The 23,127-nt window shown below is 54.4% G+C and overlaps 1 protein-coding gene across 1 annotated transcript in view; it reads right to left on the reverse strand.

The window, feature by feature from the left end:
• Positions 1–886: 886 nt before the first annotated feature.
• Positions 887–23,127, reverse strand: part of KLF13 (KLF transcription factor 13) — a 42,683-nt gene continuing 20,442 nt past the window's right edge. The window contains exon 2 of the mRNA XM_072950655.1: positions 887–6,731. Within this exon, the coding sequence (XP_072806756.1) occupies positions 6,442–6,731 (290 nt within the window). The 3' untranslated portion in view covers positions 887–6,441. The remainder of the gene's footprint in view (positions 6,732–23,127) is intronic.

Here is a 23,127-nt window from a genome sequence, read left to right on the forward strand (position 1 = left end):
TTTTTCCCGTCAATATTTTTAAAGCATCTGGGCTCTCAGCACACATTTATGGAAGCGCCCACTCTCGCTTGCTGCTGTCTGGGGAGTTCTTGAGCAACCAGGAACCATGTCCAAGAAGGTGTGCCCTGGGATGTCCTGGGAAGACACTCCAACCAAGACTGGGCTCCGAACATCTCAGCACCAGAAAGACTTTTGTTTGATAAACGTGTGCTTGTTTTACTGAGGGTCCAGTGTGCGCTGGGCCTGTCCACTCCCCACCCCCACTCCTTATCTGTAGTGCAGAAAACAAGCCTTCATCACAAAACGGTGGCCAGCGGAAATGTCGCCTTCAGAAAAAGCATCTCTGATCACCTGCAATGCATTCCTTCGTGGCTTTTACGTAGCCTATGAACAACAAGTGGTAACGTTAAGAATCACATACAGTCCCAGATGCAGTCCTGGGTCTGCATCTGGTGAGGGCTGGGACTATGGGGGGGAATTACCTCATCTTCCTTCCCAGTCACGGTCCAAGCCCCCTCATGGCCTCCTCCACCGGCCACGCGGACTCTCCCTGCTGCTGTGGACAGGCCCTGCTCTGAGGAGCGGCCGGGGGCAGCTCATGCCCACAGGAGATTTAAATGGGATCTGCTGTCACCACGTGGAGTGGGAGTATGATAAGCTAAGATGGGTCCTGGAGTTGGGGTTGGGGGTGAGGGGGCAGGACAGGCAGCCAGAAAAGCGCTCAATCCCTACAAAGTCTTCCTCTCCTGTGAAAGGCCTGCAAGTTCTCAGCCAAGTACACAAACCGCCTGAGTTGGGTCATTTGGGTTCCCCTCCCCTCCCCTCCCCCCAATCCCACACCCTCTCCAGGGCCTGCCCATCAAAGGACCAGCCCTGGCAACTAAAATAATGAATCATAAATTTTATTTCAAAATGTAAACGTCACTAAAACATGCATACACGTTAAAACAATAAAATTTACAATTTAGTTAATTTTTTTCCTTTTTTTGCATAGGACATCATTACAATATAGAATCTATGCCTTACAAAATACATACAAAGTTTTATCCGAGCAAGCCAAGGCCAGACCGGGGACTGAACAGCTGTAATACTTGACTGTAGTGGTCCAGGAAAGGTGGGACATGGCCTTCGGAAGCATGGTGTGTGGTGCTGGTTACAAAAACGACAACAGAAAGTTCCTACAGAAATGGAAAACGTGTGCTCGATGGAAATGGTCTTGGACCCTTGGATTCTACCTTGGGGTTTTGGCAAACAATTCCAGAGAAGCTCCGTCAATGGCTTTGGGTGGGGGAGGGGCTGTCTGTGCGGAGTCCAGGGCCACTGAGTCCCAGAGGCAGTCACCCCGCACAGCCACATGCCGATTCCTGGCCCTGCACCAGCCGGACCCCGCACAGCTGCTCAGGAGAGCCCCATGCCAAGGTCTTCCAGCCCCCAGGGTCCCCAGCGATCACAGAAGGGATTCTCCAAGGTGAGGAGGGCAGGCTGGGGAGGGAGGGGCTGGCCGGGCACAGGGTGCCAAGCGGGAGAGACAGCCTGCACCCAACGTGCGGTCGCCCCGCAGGCATTCAGCTCATGCCCTTGGTTTCCAAATGAGCATGTGCAGCAGCCTGTGGACAGGTGACTGGGAAGATGTCCCCGAGCCCCGGGAGAAAGCTGCTTTCGTGCACCCTGCCCCCACGCTTCCTATGTCCCCCATGGGGAATGTATGGTGTGCAGGGCGGGGGACGCCGCTTTCTCCTGTCCTGTTCATCTTTAAATAAAAGTAGTAAGGTTTTAAAGCTGCATGAGAGGGGAGAGGCTGGGCAGGGCCAGGGGGCCCACTGCAAGTCTGATATCCAGATAAGAGGGTCAGTAGAAACCAAGTGTGGCCCCTCTTCCCTGGTGGCCCCGGGCTCATGCCTCCCACCAACTTCAGCTCTTCCAACCGAGAGACAGAACAGCATGGAGGGAAGGGCCTCTCCCTAAACGATGTTCAGGCATTTATCAGTAGTAAGCTGGATTGTGCATTCAAATTCTGGTACAAAATTCTCTGGAATGTGTCTGGGACAAATTTCTGAAACCCAGCCTCAGAATCAGGAAAATCAGTTACAGGACCTGGCTTTTCCCAGGGCAATCCTGAATTCAAAGTGTCAGCCCACACCCACTATTTCAGCTTTGGAAAATGCGGTCACTAGTATCACACACAGAACCTTTGGGTAGCAAAGATGGGGGTGACTCGCAAAGCGTTTCTTACTGGCTGCAAAGTGACCAACACATCAACCCCTTTAAATCTTCCAGCACTGAGTCTTTGAATGACTTTGTAAAAAGGGGTTAAAAATAAAAAGAAAGAAATCAGCTATAGCTGTCAGAAGTCAAACAAATCAGGTAGCCTTGTAAACACAGCCGAAACCAGGAGCTGAGAAATGAGGGCGCTATTGCTGAGATCACGCTTTCCTGTTAGGTGGCAGCCGGCTCGCTGAGATCATGGAGCACGTCCCCGGGGGGTGCTCTAACCCTGTGCCGCCCACCTTAGCACCTGCTCCTGGCAAGAGCACAGGGACTTCCAGACACCAGGCTTGGGGGGGGGCGGAAACCTTGAATGAAGACCCCACTTGGGCTGCATTTCACCTGGACCACAGAAAGCGACCAGCCCTGTCTGCATGTCCCAACAGGTGCGCTGGGGTGGGGGGCACCTGTGGCCTGTCTGTCCCCACCTCCCAATCACCTCCACTGGTCTGAGCCATGACCCAGGGTTGGGGGTGGTCAGGGCTGCTGATGTCTGCACCTGGAGGCTGCACCCTGGCGAATCCTGCACCTGCCCGGGTGCATGGCCTCAGAATCAAGGGGGGCTGTCCAGCACCTCGAGTGCAGGGAGTGGGTAGACTGCGGCAGGATGCAGGTAGGGCACCTCCAAGACTACACTCCCATCACGGGCATCACTGCCCTTTCCTGTGTAGCACCCAACAGGAGAGGACCCCAGGGCCCTCTGTCTTTCCATATGGCTGTAGGGCCAGGTAGACATCTGGGGGACAGACAACCCCACCATGGGGGACACAAAGAGGGCTTCCTGGTTGGGACACGTGCTGAATACCAGCCCCCAAGGGTGAGTCTGGGGTCACTTTTAGGCCTGGCGGGAGGGGAACTCTCCCTTCACTCAGGCAACCTTTGCTTTGAGATCTCTGCCCCCTGGCCTGCAAAACCTGGAGTTGGCCACGAAGTACAGTTTGAGTTTTCACCATCATTTCTAGGAGTCCTATGGGTTTGTTCCTCAATCACATAGAAGCCGGCAAGCACACTCAGAAACCAGAAAAATGAAAGACCCTGAAACAGACCCGGGCTGGGAAGACATTCTACATCTTAGAAAAAAATGCAGGCCGTTCAGGAGGGTTCTCCCTGCGTAACTGCTTCCCAGGGTGGGGCCCGGGCGACGGCAGCTTTCCGGGGCCCACCACCCTCTTCCACACGTACTCCACATGTTGTGACAATGAGATGCTAGTAAGAGCCCATTTGAACCTGGCCTGAGATTCATGGGTTCCTCCCACCCTTCATGTGAGATGAATTTTAGCCCCAGATGAGTCCAGACGGTCCACTGGCTGGAGCCCTGGGCGGAGAGCTCAGGGATGCCGGGCAGGAACTCTGTCCAGGTGCCCTCATCAGAAAAGCAGTGGCCCATCTCCCAGGCCAGGCCCACTTGGAAGGACCGCACCCTCCCTGCCAGCAGCCAAGAACTACTTTGGGAATGAAGACACGCTCATTTGCCAAAAATAGCCAACGCCTGCATATTTCTGTTTTAAGGCAATGTTACCCTTCCATCTATCAGACGGAACAGCCCTGGGTCACTTAGAGGAAAAATTAAATTAAGTGCTCTCTTTGGAAACAGCAAACGCCCGCTTTCCCTCCCCCGCCCCCCACCCCGCCTCTAAAACAAACCAGCTCTTCTTTTATTCCAAGATGACTGGGTTTAGTCCTTTGCCCCCTTCCTCTGTGCAGAGAGACATGGGGCTGCAAAGCCGCCTTCCGCGGTGGATGCCATGGGCTCCTCCAGGGGGCCGCGCTGTGTGGCCCCCAAGAGACATGTAGCCCTTCTCCCTGCCTCCGGGGCTCGTGGACAGTAAGCACACCAAAGGACTTTGGAATAAAATTCCTGAACCTGGAATGTGAGTTCCTGAGACATGAAATGTATTCGGAGTGTGGCTTTCCCTGCCCCACACAGAAACAACTTTGGGAGGGGCCCCCCCAGGGCCTTCCGGGCCTCGCTTTGGAACCAGGCATGAAGAGCTTTCACCCCAGGTATTCAGGGCACCACTCTGTCCAGGTGTCTGCAGCATATCCCGTTCCCTCTCCTGGACCAAAGGTGAGAAGGGCTGCCACACAGCCCCAACAGAGCCCGGCGCCCCAGGGAGCCAACTCTGCACCCACGCAGGGTGGGGACCACCCCCTACATCAGTCCCAATGGGTTTCCACCCACAGCAAAACAATAGTACTGCCCAACTGGGTACCTACCATGCTCCTCAGAAGCCACCATCACACCGCTGGCCAATCCCAGCTGACACACAGCAGAGTCAAAAATGGGCACTCAGAGTGTTGCAGATGGCAGACTGCCACCCCCTGGGCACTATGGCCAGAGGGCACCCACCCGCTCTGGAGCCGGCCCAGGGTGGGTGAGCACAGCTGGGATGTGCTGTGTTTGGATGGGGCTGGAAGCAGGATGGCCACGGCCAAGGCACTCTGGGCTCAGGGGAGCCCATCTACGGCCCTCTGAGGTCCCAAGGGTCATTCCTCCTCATCAAAATGAGCAGAGGTCTCTGCAAGATACCCCAAGTCCTCCCAAAACCCACACCCCTTCCCCAACACACATACACACACGCGCGCACACACACACACACACACTGGGGACTAGTCTTATATTTACAGGCCCCCAGCTCTCTGGAGGAAGGGAAGGGTGGTGCCTGGGCAATGGGGGCGGAGGTGGGGTGGAGAGGGAGGGGGTTCCAGCTCTCTGCAGAGGTGTGCGCTAGAGCCTGGCCTGACCCACCTGCCTGGGCTCGAACCCCCCACTCCAAGTCCCAGCTCTCTGCCCCTCCTCTCTTAGCACAGGAAGACTGGCGAGGGGGCCCTGCACCCTAGTGCCCCACAGGCTGGGTGTGGGCTGGGGCCTCCCAGGCAGGAGGGGAAGGGAGGAGGCCAGGGGACACAGAATTCGCAGAGAAGCTGGGGGTTAGCGAATTCTGAGCTGGGGACACGGTGGGTCTGAGAAAAGCCTTTCCCACAACTTTTGCCTGGTGTTCCTCCAGGAGAAAAGAGAATGCACATTCTCTGACCACATCTCCCATAATATCCGCTTGGCCACTTCCCAAAAGTTCCCAGTCACAATGCTCTGGTCTCTTTCTGTGAAGTGCCAGGCAGGGCACACGCAGGGCCACACACTCAGAGGCCCCAGCAGGGTGGCCCACTCTAACCGCCCTTTCAAACAAAGGTGTCTCAGGAGCAGGGCGGGACTGGCCCAACATGGGAACTGGACACACCAATGACACTTTGAGACATCTTTGTAGAGAAGCAGTCAGGGGCTTGGTGTAATGGTGGGAAGTCCCCGGTGCCTTCTGCAGGAACTCGGCAGCGGTAGCCCTGTGCAGCGTGGATCTCGGGGCACGGCCCTTGGCTGGGTGGACATCACACGGTGCGCAGCGGTCTGCCGGGCCGGGGCCTGCATCTCTGCTCCCAGTGCCCTGAGATCCTCCGGAGGACAGGGCCCTCTGCAGTCTCCCCAGGGCCCACCACAGCTTAAGGCGTCCCTCTGAGCTGTGTGCATTCCGAGCTCCACTGCCGGCTGGGGCGAGGATGAGGCTGGGCAGGTGGGCAGGACGCGGGAGCTCCGGGCCTGTGTAGGGGTCTGCCCTGGAAGCACAATGTCAGTGACTGCCGCTCCAGACCAACCCACCGACCGGCGGGTCTGCCGCCGACGCTGGGCTCCCGTGCACCGCTGGGCCCCCAGTGTGTGCCCCAACCTCAAAGGACACTCTCGAGTGCAAATCTATGTACAGAGTAAGGCGGCAGGAAGGGGTGTCCTCACTGACCTCGTGGAACATGTCCATCCCTGAGAAAGGGGGGGGTTCAACACCACGGAATCTCACCTGCGTGGGCATATCTCTTGTGCAATCGTGGATGGTGTTTTTTGGAAATTTTTTTCTTAACAAATCAATTTTGACACCTGAGGTGGAGAAAAAATGTTTTTTTTGTTGTCGTTGACTTCATAAAGTTCTGTCTTCTTTCTTATCACAAAAGGAAAAGACACGAAATCACGAAAGGAAGTGAGAGCATCTGCTCATGGCTGTTGTAAAGAGGCGGGGCCTCAGGCTGGGCATGGGGCGGGCCCTCGGGCCGGGCGCGGGGGCGGGGCTGTGCTGCGGGAGCCGCCCCCCTCCCTGGCCCCGCCCAGGCCCCGGCCCCGCCCCGCGGGCTCCCTCAGGGCGAGCTGGCTGGGCTGATGGTGGGGCTGCTGGCGTCAGAGCGGCTGTAGTCGCTGAGCGAGCCGGTCCGCGAGCCCCCGCCGCGCCGCTGCAGCATCCCCGGGTGGAAGTTGGCGTGGCGGCGCGCGTGCTTGGTCAGGTGGTCGCTGCGCATGAAGCGCTTGTCGCAGATGGGGCAGCTGAACTTCTTCTCGCCCGTGTGTGTGCGGTAGTGCCGGGCCAGCTCGTCGGAGCGCGCGAACTTCTTGTTGCAGTCCTGCCAGCTGCAGGCAAACGGCCTCTCACCTGCGGGCGACATGGGCAGAGGGTCAGTCTCCGAGCACAGCCACCCACGCCACCCCAGGACAGACCCCAAGACCCCACACCTGCTCCCCCCAACCTGACTGCCCGCACCCCTCCCTGAGCCCCTTCCTGCGCGCCCCATCTCCGCCAGCCTGAGCGATAAATCCTTCAGGGCAAAGGTGTGGGTAGCAGCGCCTTACAGTCCACACGGCAGAAGGAAGGCGACATCTCCCAGAATGAAATGGCACCATCTCAGGTGCTCTGGCAGAGCAGTGCCACTCAACGCCCTGTTCGGGGTCAGCTGTCCCCGGCCTGTGGGGAGCACAGCCAGGCCTCAGGCTCTAAGAATGGGAGCCAGGAGGAAAGGGTTCAGGGAGAGCTAGCATACCTGCAAAAGTCTGGCCACCCGACTCTGACCCCATGGGAGCCTTCCAGAGCCCCACACCCCTATAGGGCTTGGAGGTGATTAACCCCCTGCCAGTGCCCAGCCACCATTTGAACCCTCCTCCTTCTTCTCATCTGTAACACAAAGGGGTCAGGACAGACAATTCACAGGGCCTGAGAGTCTATGACAGAGATATCAGGTTTACCACCTCAGGCTTCAACTCGAATCTGCTGCACCTCCTCTCAGAGGAGTTCCAACATGGCCAACAGGCTGCAGAAGAGGAGACTGCTCGGTGACAGACAGGGTGGCTGCCCAGAACACCCAGTGAGAGGGAGGTAACAAAGGCTGGCTACAGTCAGGACCTCACCCTCTCCCTCCCATCCCTTGCTCAGAGCAAGGGACAGGCCAGCCTTTACCCAGGTGGACTCTGAACCACACACACAAAAAAGACATCAGTTGCATAAGGAGAACCAGCAGGGGTTCCAGCACTCCAGAATGCAGCCCTTCAGGTACTGGGGGTGGCCACACAGCCACCATCTCTGCCCTGTCTCTCTCCCTCCCTCCCTGACTCTGGCCCTGAAGCTGAGAGCCAGTCCTTGAAGCTGGCCCTTCAGTACCCAGCAGAGGAAACCCACAACACCCACTCCGAAAGAGTCCATCAACCTTAAATATAAACAGACACCCAAAAATGGCCAGATGGCAAGGAAAACCAGTGGCATGAACAGGAGAGGCCAAGCGTAACAAAACCAGACTCCAGAGGAAAAAGAGTGAAGCCAGGAAACAGAAGAGAATATTAACCAAAAAGCTCTAATTAGCATTCTCAAAGAAATTTCAGACAAAAATATTATGCATAAAGCAGATAGGATACCATAAAAAAGGAAGTTCAGAGAACAAAAAATAGTGTTTAGAAATTCAGAGTATTGTTACCAAAACAAAAATTCCATAGAAAGGCTGGAAACATACTCAAGGAAATATCCCAGAAAAAGAGAACCAAAAAACAACTCTAGAAAATTTGTGACTGTCAGTGTTCTGTCTCCTAGTAACGCTGAAGCTGATTGACTTTATGTTTGGGGTGGCAGGGTATGTGTGAGAGGGGGATTCAAAGCAAACCATCATTTCCCAAACCTATCTGATAGTTACAAACAGTCGGAACTAAAAATTCAGAGTCACAGGGAATCAGTCCTGTGGGTGCAACATCTAACTAACAGCAGGCATTGAACAAAAGAGCAGAAGAAAATGGAGGAGAGGAAATTACCAAAGAAACAATAGAACAGTATCTGTCAGAGTTAAAAAAAAGGAGACAGGAAACTAATCTGGAAAGGCTTGGCACAGAGGTGGGCAGGGTAGTGAGCAGAGGCTCCTGCTGTGAGAATATGTGCAATGTCAGAACACTGGGTAAAAAGAGATCACAAAACCTACTAGAGAGAAAGGGGAGAAGCAAGCACCAGGTCATCCACGAGAGAGTAAGGCTAAGACAGACACCAGACTTCTCATAAGTCACACTAGACGCCAGATGACAGAGCCTTCCAAGTTTACCTCTCACATGCCAGCAAAAATGAGAAAAAAAAAAAACAAGACTGAGAAGCCAGGGAAGTGAGTGAACAATGAAGGGTCATTCCAGGACAAGAGTGAGGGAGAGACCTGGTGGGCCACCAGATCAGTGGTCCAGGTATCAGAGGGATGGTTCCAAGAAGAGAGTGAATTCCAGACACCAGAGAGTACAATCAAGAGGCTGAATAAATTTCAGGACACAGCAAAGGCACATAATATTCTTTGGTTAAAAAGAAAAAAGAGAGGCAATTAGAAACTCCAGGAAAAATAGAAGGTATGTGAGAAAACTGTCTAAACGAGAAGCAAACTAAAATACGACATGATTATGAGCAGAGCAGGAGGAGTTCAGATCCAAGCACTGTTTTAGGGGCTTTTTGAATATTATTTATCCTTCACAACAATCCCATGGCATGGCAGATGGGAATGCAGTCCCAGAACAGACCCTGGCATTCGGAAGCAATCTACACACAGTCGTGGTCATGTGAACCCTAGCACTAGTTGTCAGTGCTGAGAACCAATCTTAAAGACAAAGCCCATGTGACTGATTCATGGCTCCAAGAGAGAATGTGGCTTTAAGGGAAAGGAAGGAATACACACATGTATGGTAAAGGAAATCTCTAAATGAGGTTAAAGTTATAAGGATAATTAACAAAAAAATTAAAAATAATAATATAGCAACAATTCAGGAGGAGGTGGGAGAGGGGTAGGAATGAGGTAAATACTTAAATTTCAGGGTAGAGATTTATTCAGGTAGGTAGCACCTAATTTGTTAAAACAAGAAATAGCAATAAAGGCATAACATTTTATTTATGGCAGTAACCACCAGATATGTGAAATCAAAGCAGTACTGGTCTCTAGAGAATAAGGCTAGCGTGAGAAGAGGATTTTTTTTGTTGTCATAAACTCTTCTGTGTTATGTGTCTTTTAGAAAAGACCATGTGCATTTATATTTCTGATAAGAATAAAAAGGAATGTTGAAATATAACTCTTTAAAATATCTAGCCCAACATTTCTCAAACCATATTTAAAGAAATGTTAGACTTTTTAAAATTGTTCATCGGTTCCAGGGATAAAAAACAAAATCGGCAACAGAAAGTTTGAGAAATGCCACAGGCTAATTCCACTCTTGAAGATTCACCACGCACAGCTGTCCTAAGTGCTTGGAAAGGCCCAGCACTATAGAGTGGTGTCCCTTTGTGTGACTGGGCACTGTGCTCGAGTGTCCTACAGACGAGGCTCAGTCCCTGTCCCCACCACATACTGATGGTGTGGTCCCAGACACGTGCCTTGCTGCCTGGAGTGGGGTAAACAGTGGCCCCACCAAAAGTATGTTCCAGTCCTGATCCCTGGGGCCTGTCAATGTGACCCTATTTGGAAAAAAAGGTCTTTGCAGATGTGATTGACGTAAGGATCTTGAGATGAGATGACAAAGATTAGGAGAGAAGGGGAAAGGACTCCAGGGAGTGAAGTGCCTGGAAGCCAAGCAGCCCCCAGACCTTAGGAGGAGCAAGGAATGGACTGTCCCTCAGAGCCTCAAGAAGGCACTCACACCTGGATTTCAGACCTTGCTCGCCCTCTGAAACAGTGAGGATATGTGTCTGTTTTTTGTTTGTTTGTTTGTTTTGTTTGTTTTTCCCTTGGCTCTCTCTTTTCTCAGATTTATTCGCTTAGCAAGGGTTTAATAAATAGTCAAGCCAGGCACACTTCTGTTGTTTTAAGCCACCTGGTCTCTGGTAACTGGTTGTGGCAGCCACAGGGAATGGACACAGTGCCCCATCCTCACCATGGGGTCCATGTGGTTATTCCACAGGGTTGCACACAATCAGCTCACACTTAAGCTCCCATCTATAATTCTTGTCAACTAGGTCTTCTCAGACTTGAGCCTTGCTTCCTAAGCCCTGGTCCTCACTGGAAGCCTGTCCTTCTCGGGGTCCTTCTGCTTGCAACCTGGGACGCACGTTAGGTGGTTATCACTAGAGCTGGGCTGTGTGACCCCAGGGCAGCAGAGGACGGTGGCATCCCATGAGATGGGATGCTGGCACCAGGCAGCCTGGTGGCAGCAGGTGGGGACAGCCCAGCATTACTACTTGGCCGGCACGAAGCTCTCAGCCAGTTCTGGGGTCAGTAGCATGACACTTTTATTGAGCACCAACGCGTTGCCTGGCCCTGGGGACGTGGGTGTGAGGCCTACAGACAGGGCTGTCCCTGCTCCATCCTCTATCCTTCTGTTAGCCCATTCCAGGAGGCCAATAAACCAGTCCACAGACAGACGGATAAACCATTTAGAAGTTGTGACTCATGCTGGCAAGAAGCAGCACCAGGTCTGGCCTGGCTGGCCTGAGTAGTGACATTTGAGAGGCACCCAGGAGGTAGATGAGGAGAATCGCAAACGGGTGGAGACAGAGGACAGGGTCCCCCAGGACAGCACTTCCCACAGTTTCCATGAAGAGTCATTGGCGCTCCTGTTGACATGGGTTAGGCCCACAGCCATTTAACGTGTTAGAAATTAAAGCAAAAAACTTTAAACTCAAGCACACATTCCAGTAGCCATCAGAGGGATGAAGTCACCACACATCATGTAGCCTCCGGAATATTCCACTCGATTCTTCTGAGAGAATGAAGGACAAGTAACGTTATTGTTATGAAAACAGTTCTGACCTGTGGTCCCCTCGCAGGGTCTCAAGTACCTGCAGGTGTCCCTGCACTCCACTCTGCACACCACTGAGGCTCCAGAGACTGACCCTAGGAGGACATGGCTAAGCTGGGTGAGCATAGGGGATGCACCCAGAGTGTGGGTGGGGGCCCCCAGGTCCTGGTCCTGCGGGGAGTCAACCCAGCGCACTAAACAAACCCGAGCTTCTCCCCAGGCTCAAATTCTGCATCTGCCTCCTTCTGGGCACGTGACAGGGAGGCAGCAGCACCACAGGGCTAAGACAAGGACAGTGTTCAGTGTAGCGCAGAAATGACCCTCGCCCAGACCCTAGACTCCTGAAGGGAGCTCAAGCCTCTTGCAGCATCCCTGAAGCCTGAGCCCGGGGTCGGGGCACTCCAGGGTCACTGAGGGGCTCTTGGGGCCCGAGGGGCCAGCTATGCTGGAGGGGGTGGGTACCTGCCTGCAGGTGCCAGGCCTCAAGGGGCCAGAGCGGAGGGGCGGGGGCCATGTGGGCACAGGTTGAGGAGTGCAGGCCCTGGGCCTGGGGTGCGCAGTGACGGGGAGGCGGGGTTAGTCGAGGGCGGGGACGCGCAGGGAGGGAGGGGGTATGGGGGCGGGGCCGAAGGCGCGCAGGGCGGGGGTTACATAAATGTTCCCTGGCGCCCAGCGAGGCGGCTGAGAGCGATTGCCTCATCTTATCAGGGAACACAGCGTCCCACACTCTCTTGCCCAAGCCGCAGGCCTGGGCGGGGACAGCGTGTTCCCTCCAGAAGCCACAGGAGGCGGGCGGGGAGCGCAGGGGCTCCTCTCGCGGAGCCTCAGACCCGGCGCCTGCGCCCGGGCCCTGCTCCCCCGCCCGCCCGCGGGCAGGTGCAGACCGGCGCGCTAGCGCGCGAGTCCGGCTGAGACCTCCGGGCTCGGCAGCCTCCGCCCCGCCCTCCCGTCCAGGGCGCGCCCCCAGCGATGCCCCTCGCCCTGTCCAGCTCGGCCATACTGGCAGCCTCCACAAGGTGAAGGGCCCCTCCTGGCTCCAGCAGCACCCATAGAAAAAGACCATAGTGGTTCTTTTCTGCCTGTGAGCCTCTTGTGGGCAGTCGGGGTGGGGGTGGGGTGCATTTTTCACTGTCTCCCAAGGGCCTCGCACTGGGCCGGGTCCTGAGCACCGTCTGCAGACCAGGGCGCTTTCTGCTTGTGGGCAGTGAGTGCCGGGCTCCTCAGTGCTGGTTGAGCGTCCCTCTGGAAGGGAGAAGGGAGAGACATCTCCCACACCGAGGGGCCCGAGAGAGAAAGGCAGCTAGATCCAGCAACAGGGGTACCCAGGACCACAAGAGCAGACCTCACTGGGCACAGGGAATCTGTGTAGATGTGTATCTGCGGGGAATGGGGAGGGGCAGGACTGGTCCAGATAGTCAGAGAGGCACAGGGAGAGGCCTCCACAATGAAATAGCCTCTCCTGGGCTCCCAGACCCCAGGTCCCAGCTATTCACTGCCAGCAAGTGGCCTGTCATTCATCAACAGATAGCTCTGATCTGTGGTCACGGCACGGGTCCACTTCCAGCTCCCAACCTCAAAACTGCCATGTTCCTCACTCCCAGGAGGCCCACTCTCCCTGCAGCTCTGAGGCATCTCAGCACGTGGCCAACCACAGGGGCCAGTCAAGTTCTAGCATCCCAGGAAGCCCAGGCCACAGCCTTGGGTTCAGCAGAAAGGCCTGTCCCTGCAGTGGGGAGCCGGCTTTCCTATTTTCTTTAGGAGGCCACTCAGCTACTCTGTGGTGGTTTACAGACCCTCATGGAGCTAATGCACAGATGCCCTGTCTCCTGCAAAGTCCAGACTGGAACTCTTACCCACCACCGTACAGGTGAGGGAGGGGAAGCCCAGGAGAGAGAGCTGCCACTCGGTGGGCAGCAGAAGCAGTGACTTCTGCATGGAAGCAGCCCCTGCCGTGGCCAGCACCTGACTCCGGCACTCCTGCCCATTGGTTGAAGGCCCCATCTCACAGTTACCGTGAGAGCTAGTGGGAGAACACTCACACGTGCTCAGAGGAGATATGTTGTTATCACCAGTGGAGCTCCTGGGAACGTCCCCAGCTGTACACCAGCCAGCACTCATCTTTGCTGAACTGCCTGGCCTGGCCCCGGATTCTCAGTTCCAGTGCTATGTGGGTCACAAGTGTGCTGATCACAGGCTCCCATATGCTCTAGCAGGCCCCAGAGCTGGTGGGACATGGAGGGAGGAGGCACCAGGCTGGAGACCACAGACAGGGGCGTGGTTTAAAGGAGAAAATCCTCCTTCTACAGACGTGCATATCTTCACATTCCTACAGGGGATGCAGGTGTATTTCTAAAGCAGGGATTTTTGTTGTTGCTTCACCTTGCTTTGTTCTGGAATAAGATACCTTAATCCTAAAATACATACAGAAAAATAAAAAATTGAAATAGCCAGAAAAGCTCGAAAAAAGAAGAATGATGTGAGGGAACTGGGCCACGAGGCAGTCCACACACTGTTGTCCAAGTGATGGCTGGCTGTGGAGCACAGCGTGAACGCTGGAACTAGATTCTAAGACCGTGGGAACTACTTAGCGGAAAGTGACATCTAAGACAGGCTAGAGGGACAGGGTCCAAAAAATGTCTGAGGACAACTAGGTAAAAACTGGTCCGTGCTCCACACCTGAAAGAAGGATAAATTCTGAATGGATCAAAGATTTAAACGTGAAAAGTGAAACTAGATATTCTAGGAGAAAACACAGCAACATTTCTTTATAATGCTAGAAGTTCTTTCTATGAATCAAAATCCAGAAGCCATAAGTGAAAAGAGTGATAAATCTGACTGTAAAATACATCTCCATGGGCAAAGTCACCATAAGGAAAGGCAAAAAATAACACCAAGAAAGTGCTAATCTCCAATACAGGGCGATTAAATGAAGACAGAACACCCAACAGAAAAATGGGCGGGGGCTATAACTGACCGTTCCTAAACAGGTGGTGCAATGACTCTCAAACATCCAGAAGGATGTTCAACCTTGCCCATCAGGAGACAAATACAAATGGAACACCACGGACATCCTACTTTTTACCTATCAGGGAGCTGAGAATGTGGGAATAGGCAGGCCCACATTCTGCTGACGGAAACACAAAGTGCCACAAGCTTTTTGCCGGAGGGCAACTTGGCCATAACTGTCAAAATGACAAATGTGTGTATCTTTTGAACTCACAAATCAATTTGGGGAAGCTACCCTATGAAATGGGATATGTGCCTGGTTATTCAGTGCAGCTAAAGCCCCCAAACAACTCCTGCCCTTCCATAGGGGCCAGTTAGAATAAAGTAACAGAATCCTATGAAGGAGTGGGATGGGTTCTTCCTGAACGGAGACAGAAAGGTCTCTCAGAAAGTGTTGAGTGAGAAAAGCAAGGTTCTGAGCAGAAGGCGTGGGGGCAGGACAAGTATCAAGTGCGCATGCGTATCTGCTTCTACCTGCAGAGAAGTTCAGGGAGGGCATCGGAGAAAGGAGTGGAGGTCGCCTGGGGGCAGAGAGCTGGGCAAGGAGGCAAAGGAGGATTTGGAGAACTTTCCTTGGAAAACTACTTAAAACCCCTCGGATTTTGAAACACAGTGTATTTGCCTACTCAAAAAATTAAAAACAAAAATCCATAACAAACGAGGAAATGGTAGCCACGAATAACACAGATTTAAAGGCGGGTGTTAAAGGAACAATACCGCGCACTCCCATCCCGTCCTGGCCTCGCACATTCCCCAGCACAATCCAATACCACCCCCAGGAGATACCACCCCATAAGCACCCCTTAGACCTAGCAGGGGGGCAGTCCTTCAGGTATGAGAAACTCAAAAACAGCAATTAAGTCCAATCTACCTTTCCAGAAGGAGTTCCCAGGGCAGGACTCCAAGGCTCCAGAGCCCCTGGGTCACCCTGCAAATGCTTCTGTTGGAGGGCGCTCCCTGATAATGGGTTAGACAGACCCAGCCTCACTTAAAAGACCACGGTGAAGCATTTCAACAGCCGCAGACACAGGGCTGTAATTATTATGTCCTGGAGGCCCTTCCAGGCTCCCGAATACCATGCTCCTGTCATAAAAGTCGCTCTGTCCACTCTCCCTCAACTGACTGACCATTGAGAACCAGCCTGGGTGATTAGGGCAGGAGCTGGCTGCCACCCTCCCTCCCCTCACCAACCCAGGAGAGTTCTGCAGTCAGAACATGGACCCCAAGTTCCAGGCGGGAGACTCACTGTCCTCTGCCAGGGCTGGGGGGAGGGGTGGGAACTGGGGGGTACTGTGCAGGCTTCTGGGAAAGGGTTTTCTCTTGGACCAAAAAAAGAAATGACGGGGCAAGGCGTGGGCGGGGCAGGGGAAGCGTGCACAGGATGGAAGAGCCTCTGGGGAGCCACGGGGCTATGACGTCCGGGGTGGCACCCGTCACCATCACCGGCAGCACACACACAGGTCCGCAGGGACTCCCGCAGGAGCCAGGCTGCTCCATGAGGCTGACGATCCCTCAGCCCACCTTACCCGCTCACACCAGCCCTGCCCCAAAGAAACCAAGCTCCCAAGGTCAACCAGGGGAGAGGGCACTCAGGCAGAGCACAAGGTTCCAGTTCCGGTCCCGCTGCCACCACCACCTGGCTTGGCCCCAGGCTCTCTGGGCCCCTCTCCATGGAGCCTTCAGGAACCACTCTGGTCCCACTTCCTCTTCCTGTGTCTCCCCCTCCCTGGGCCCTCCAGTCCTCTCTCCTGTCCTCTCCCTAGGCCCCCTGGGTGGGTCTGGCCATCAGGGTCCTGCCCGCCACAGCCATACAGCTTTACAGGTGCTGGGTTCACTTTCTTTTCTTCCATTTTCTTTCAGGGATGGGGAGGATATTTATTTATTAATTTCTTAACAGAGGTGCTGGGGATTGAACCCAGGACCTACACAGTCTGCCACGGAGCTATACCCTCCTCCCACTTTACAGATGCCAGGTTCACTCCTGCCTGCACAGGCTTGTGACTCCACCCACCCATCCCACCCTGCGAGACAGGAGGGTGTCAGGATGAACCCATCCCAGGGACCAGGCTGAGGGCAAAAGTCAGAATGACCTCCCCAAGGTCACACACCCAGGTTGGCCGAGCCCCAGTGTCCATATCTTGCCCACTCACCACCGTGAACCAGGAATGGCTGTGGTGAGCTGAGCTTGGCTACTCACAATGCCCCAGGCGAGGGCAGAAGAGGAATGAGGCAGGTCACCGCCCCATCTCACAGCCAGGTGGGACCACCCTCCCCACACAGGCTGCGAGGTCCCCTTCTGGCCCCTGGGAAGGCTCAGCAGACCGACGTTTGCACCAGGCCAGTCTACCCGGGCAGGGAGTGGCCCTGCCCACACCAACGTGTGCAGGGCCCGGAGGCTCTCCTCCCGGAGGCCTGGCTGGTTCGAGAGTACTGAGCGCCCTCAAAACCACAGGGTCCCCCAGCACCCACTTCTGCCCTCTTCCAGGTGCAAGAAGCAGGCCCTGGTTCCCTCAGGGAAAAAATTTACGAGGTTCAAGCAGAATGGAGCACCTTCTCAGGGCTAACTGCATAAAGCAAAGAAATCAGAATAAAAGTAAGTTCTCTTACTACAGGCCCCAAGTGCCTTTAGTTTTTGAGGAAGCTGACACCAAAACAGTCCATCACTGACCTGCCTTTTCCAGAGCAGCTGAAGATGCTGAGGAACAACTCTAGACAACCAGGAGGGGGCCCGGGAAAGCTCCCAGCCCCTCCTTCAGCTCCCCAGGTCCTCAGACCCACCAGTGCCTGGCTAGCCCTGGCCATGTGGAGCAGCTGATACTCAATTTATCCACTTATATAAAAGAGACACTAGAGCGGTAAGCCGGAGGCCTTGCCCCGCAGCACACCTGGGTCCTGTTCAGTGCGTCCCAGGCTGCATACACGGAGGGGAGCAGGCCACCGTGCCCCCACCTGAAGAGATCCCCATGCCCACTGTGATGGGGGACAAGGGTGCTCCCAGGGCCCTTCCAGGTCAGGGGCCAAGGCCGGCCCCTTCCCCATCACAGGCTTGCCCACCACCTGCCACTGCCCCACCGCCCCCCAGCCATTCCCTTCTCCTCTCTTCCTGCCCAGCTTTCCACCTGTCCTGACACACCCCCTTCCTGCCTAGCCTGGAAAAGGTGTAAGGTAGCTGACCCTGGGGACCCCACCACGCAGGAAAGCAGAAGCTGCTCTGCAATCCCCACCCCCTCAGTATCCCCCAGAAGCCCCGAGGTGGGAGTGTCTCCTTCCTCAACAGCTCTGCAGGGGACTGATGTCCAGGGAGGGTCAGTGAAAGCCAGGACCAGCTGCCTGGGGCAAGGACACTGTCCTGTACTCTGCCATCCCGCTCCCACCAGGACCCAAGATGGTGCACCCTGGAGTCACCCCCAAGGTCATGGAACCAGGGTTCACGTGTTGCATGGGGTGGGCAGACGAGGGGACGGAAAACATGGAGCCGACCAGCTGTCTCTCTGATGTTCTCATAGACCATAGACAGGGGTCCTCTTACATGCAGGTCCATGCCTATCAGCCATCCTAGACCACAGACGACCGAGCAGCTGAGCCCCGCTGTCCTGGGTATGCAGGAGGCACATATGCTGCAGAGCCGTGGCTGCAGGAAGGAAGCCTGGGGTCAGCTTGGGAAGACAGGATTCAGGCACAACTGTCCTTTCTGCATTCCGATGGCTTTCAACTGAACTGCTTCTCGTAGTCAGAAAGAAGGCAGTATGCTATCTCACAAAGCTGATGTATACGTGCACGTCTCTACGTATCTATATACGTACGTACGTAGACATTACAAACTTCTTTTACAGAATAACAGCCTCACCCAAACTCCAGCTCACTCACTGGGCCTGCTTCCCTGGGACCCGGGACTTCTGGCCTCTGCCAAGGGAGCGGTGCTCATTCACATGCATGGGTGGACGTGCCTGGAGAGGTCAAGAGGACCATGTGCCAGGAATTCCATCAAGGTGTGGTCCCTGCTTCTCCTAAGGGTTACAGAACACATTTGAAAATTTCCGTTCCCAAGGTCCCTTTCCAAATGGCGATCATAAAATACTAATGGTTTCTGCCAGCAGACAGCAGAAGCCACTCCAGACAAGGGCTCTGGGGTCAATCCCTGTCTGTGTGTCACACTCACACGCTGTATTTCTCCTGAAGGGATGTGCCAGGAGAGGTGTATCGGTTCCCCCCGGCCCCACAAGCTTCCAGACCCTGGACTGCTCCACGGGAGGGACCTTCTCCAGGTGATCGAATGCTATGGGGGACTCGTGTGAGCTAAACCCAAAGCACAGGCCTTTCCATTCCTTGCCTCCCTGTCCTGATGGTCACATCAGTAACTGCCTCCAAAGGGAAGCCAGGTGCAGTTTCCATCAAGCTCCTGGCCCCTTTCCCTTTGCCATCCTCGGGGGAGGGCTCCCCATGCTGTCAGCCACCCTGCCTCAGCAGCCGTGATCCACTGCACACCCACACACCCAGCCCTCCTCAGAGAAGTTCTCAAACACCCCAGAAAGGCAAGGGCGTGAGTTTGGAATCCACAATGAGAGATCCAGGTTTATTCACTTGATAAAAACACTCTTCATTTGAGGCTGATCAAAAGTAAGGGAGAGTGAGGGTAGCGGTCAGTGGTAGAGCGCCTGCTTAGCATGCATGAGGTGCTGGTTCAATTCCCAGTGCCTCCATCAAGAAATTAATAAACCTAATTACCTCCCCCTGAAAAATTGTTTTAAAAAAAGGGAACTCATATCCAGAATATATAAAGAACTCTGAAATCTCAACAATAAGCCAACACTTGATTTTAACAATGAACAAAGGATTCAAACCCAACTAAAGAAGATGTACAAAAACAACAAGTTCCTACTGTACAGCACAGGGAACTAGATTTAATAGCTTGTAATAACCTATAATGAAAAAGAACATGAAAAAGAATATATTTGTGTACATATGACTGAATCACTAGGCCATACATCAGGAACTAACACAACGTTGTAAATCAACTATACTTCAATTAAACAAGATACACAGAAGGCAAACACGATGTGGAAAGTGCGCAACGTCATTTGTCATTGAGGAAATGCGAGTAAAACAACGAGATGGCACCATTCACAAGCTAGAACAGCTAAAGTCCAAAACACTGGCCACAAACTAGATGCTGGTGGAGCAGCTGGGACTCTCACTCGCTGTGGGTGCAAATGCAATGTGGTCCAGTCATTTTAGAAGATGGTTTGGCAGTTTCTTATGAAGTTAAACACAGACTTACCAGACAACCCAGCGATCCCGCTCCTGGGCATTTACCAGGTGAAAAGACCCTCTACTCATAATCAACCAACACTGTGAGGAGACACTTTTCTACAGGTGAGCAGAGGAACATGTGGTGGTGCGTCCATACGGTGGACCACGACGGTGACAAAGAGGAAGGAGCTAGTGACTCACACGCACTCAAATGGATGCATCTTAAATGCATTTTGCTAAGTCAAAGAAGCTAGACCCCAAAGTTTACACGTTGTGTGACTATTCATGTGACATTCCACCAAAGGCAGAACTTCAAAGACAGAGAATGCATCAGGGGTTGGGGGGGATGGAGGATCGGGAAGTGGCTGACCACAAAGGGAAATTTTTAGGGTGATGGAACTGTTCTGCCTGGTACCGGGATGGTGGATACAAGACTCTGCTTTTGTCAAAACCCACAGGACTGTACTTTGTCAAGAATGCATTTCTATGTATGCAAATATTCCGCCTGTAAAGGAGGCTAGGGGAGTCCCAGGATGAAAGGCAGGCAGTGACGACAACACATTCTGGCTATATTACAAATAAATGCCATGGCCTCTCAGAAGGGGGCCAGGAAAAGGAGATGACAAGAGGAACTGCACTTGAACAAAGCTCTTGCTTCTCACAAGAGAAACCAGGGTAGACAATTCTAAAACTGCTTCACGTGGACACGAGGGCTGAACAGACAGGTGAACACAGGGTGGAAGGTAGAAGCCTATGTCTCACTGTTGGAGAGGGAAGTTACAGGTGAGCAAGGGGAAGGCAAATGAGTCCCTTGTGGGGCTTCCCAGAGTCTAAGGCATGGGTGTGAACTCATGCTGAGCCTCGGGTCAAGGGGATAAGTGACTAAAAGTTCAAGGACTAGAACAAATCTATGTCCCTGGCTCTGTCCCTCAGGGAGGGCTAGAAGCAGTGACACCCCAGAAACAAGGAACACCTGCAGCACCCAGATCTTGGTGTCTAAGTATCATTTTCCAATAAAGGGAAACAGGGATCCTTGGAAAGATGGCTGATTCTAGGACTGGAAGAGGAGACACACAAGACAAACCTGAAGCACCTTAAAATGCCAGGAAGGAAGGAAGGGAGGGAGGGAGGGAGGGCATGAAAGTCTAAATGATGAGGGCAGGTCTGGGGACACAAGAGCCAACCCAACAGAGTCCCTGGCCGAGAATGAACATTGGAGCAACAAGATAAATATCAGGAGTAAGTTCCATGGATATCATTCTCCCACTGGTATGGGGTGATGGGAAGGCACTTCACCGCCCTGGTATTTCTCCCAAAAAGCCATAAACACAGTCTCATCACAAGAAAAACACCAGGCAAACGCAAACTGAGGGCCAGTCTGTACAACGGCTGGCCACACCTCTCACAACTGTTAAGGTCACGGGAAACAAGGCAGGTCTGGGAGCCTGTCCCAGGCAAAAGAAGCCTGAGGAGGGCAGACAACTAGGTTCAGGTAACGAATCACGGAAAACCCAGCTACCCACATTTTGTGATCACTGAGGCAGTGACCATGGAGCTCATGTGTAAGTAATTCAGCAGGGATCACCAGCCCAGGGACCCCAGAGGTCTGGAGAAGAGGTGGGCGGGGGGCAGGGGGAGGCGGAGGGAGAGGGGACAAGACAGTGACAATAGCACTGAGAAAACCAAGCATAAAGGATAACTATGAATTCTAGGAAAAGAAACCTGTGTGACACCAAGGTCACCTGCAAGTTGCGTGTCTAGTCCTAACCATCTCTGGAGACGGAATGCTGACCTAATCCAAGCTCAGAGGAGGCGGCAAGGTGCCGGGAGTGCATCTGTCCTCAGCCATCCTGGGAAGTCAGCACATAAGGCCCCAAAACTGGGACCTGGAGAGAGCCCTCTGAGCACACGCTGGGCAGCCAACACCAGAGGGGCCCCTGGGCTGGGGCACGACCAGGCACCCGTCCATCACAGCAGATGCACGGGGTGCTGCGGGCCTGGGGCTAGGGCACTACTGCACTCGTTACCCTGAAAACCTTTTAGAATAATTTACAGAGTGGAATGGAACTGGTCCAATGTTCTCGGCAGCCAAGCCTTTTCTTAGGGAATCACTTTGCCATCCTTGTCACCATCTTCGGAAGCCCCACAAGGGTGCGGGCCGGCCGGCACCCAAGAGAGAGGACACAGCGCCCCTCCTGCTCCTCCCTGTCCCCCCCACCAGAGGAAAGCCTCACCGGGCAGCCTCCCCTCTGCAGGCCTGTATGACCCTCAGGCACTTGTCATTGTTTTTGCTGTCGCTGCCTCTGATTCCCTAAAAACCTGAGTACAAAGTGCTCAACACCTAGCGGCTGTGTGCTGGGAGCCCATTCTCCTGGTGATGGTGACGCAGCTCCTACGTGGGTCGAAGGGGCAGTGAGGTGGGACCTGGCTGCAGACGCACTTCCTAAGTCAGTGAGTGTCACTCTAGCACGAGACATGCTCTGATTTCTAAATGCACGGCACAGACACGTTAGTGGAAGAAAACATATAGCATCCGGGCAGTGGGGGTGCCAAGGAAGTGAGAGCTCCCCATGGGCTGCCCTCCCTACCCAAGTCTAAGCACCATCAGACACAGGGCATGACCACAGGCCACAGGCCCAGCCAGAGCCCACTCTGCACACCGGGCTTCATCCCCCGGCCGCTGGTCTCCAAGGCCCACTCACCGCACCCCAGGTGGGGGTCTGGCTGACTGCTCCAGGACCAACTGCCCCCCACCTGCCACACTCCGGGGGTGGGGGCAGGTAGCAGCCTGCAGGCCAGGCCATCGCAGTGTGTTCACAGCTGGAGCAGAGTGCGCTGGGCGGGGACCGGGCCGGGCTGCGGCCAAGCGCCACGTCTGACCCCAGGCTGTGCGCGTCCACGCGGCCCTGGAGCCTGGTAGCTCTGGGGAGTTCCTGCCTCCCAGGGTTCTGTGAGCCAGGAAGGGCGGGCGGTGGTGGAGGAGGGGTTCCGAGAAACAAGACTCAGGCAAGTCCTTCTCTTCTGCATGTCCGTGCCCTGTGGGTGCGGGGTCCTCCCCGAGACAGGGCCTGGGGTCCCCGCCTGCAGGGCCAGGGCTGTCCCATGTCTCGGCCAGATCGCTGTGGGAACTCCAGCCGCAGACACCACAGCCCCCCTTCCTAGCGCTATTCTTGGTGTGTGTCTCCCTTTGGGGGGAGGATAAGGGTGGAAATGATCAGAAGCTAAAATTAGCAAACGGCAAACAATTGAGGCCAGGAATCTGAGGTCAGCTAAGGATAACGGTTGGTTTTCTGTGGCCTTGAGGTAGTTTGAGCAATAAAGGGAATTGAAAATGAAAACAGATCTGGAAGCAGCCCAGCCCCTGCCGGGACCAGGACAGACACGGGCCAGCCAGGGGGCAGGCTGGGCCAGGTGGCAGCGCTCTGACGGCCCAGACCCTCCCAGGGCTCGCCTCCCCTCCTCCTGACTTTCCACCCTGCCTTCTTCCTTGGAGCCTGCCTCCCCTTCTAAGCTGGAGGAGCACCTTCTGCTGCCATGGGCTCCCTGGGCACCAGCCTGGC

This window comes from Vicugna pacos, chromosome 27 (genome assembly GCF_048564905.1).
Source record: "Vicugna pacos chromosome 27, VicPac4, whole genome shotgun sequence".
Lineage (NCBI taxonomy): Eukaryota > Metazoa > Chordata > Mammalia > Artiodactyla > Camelidae > Vicugna > Vicugna pacos.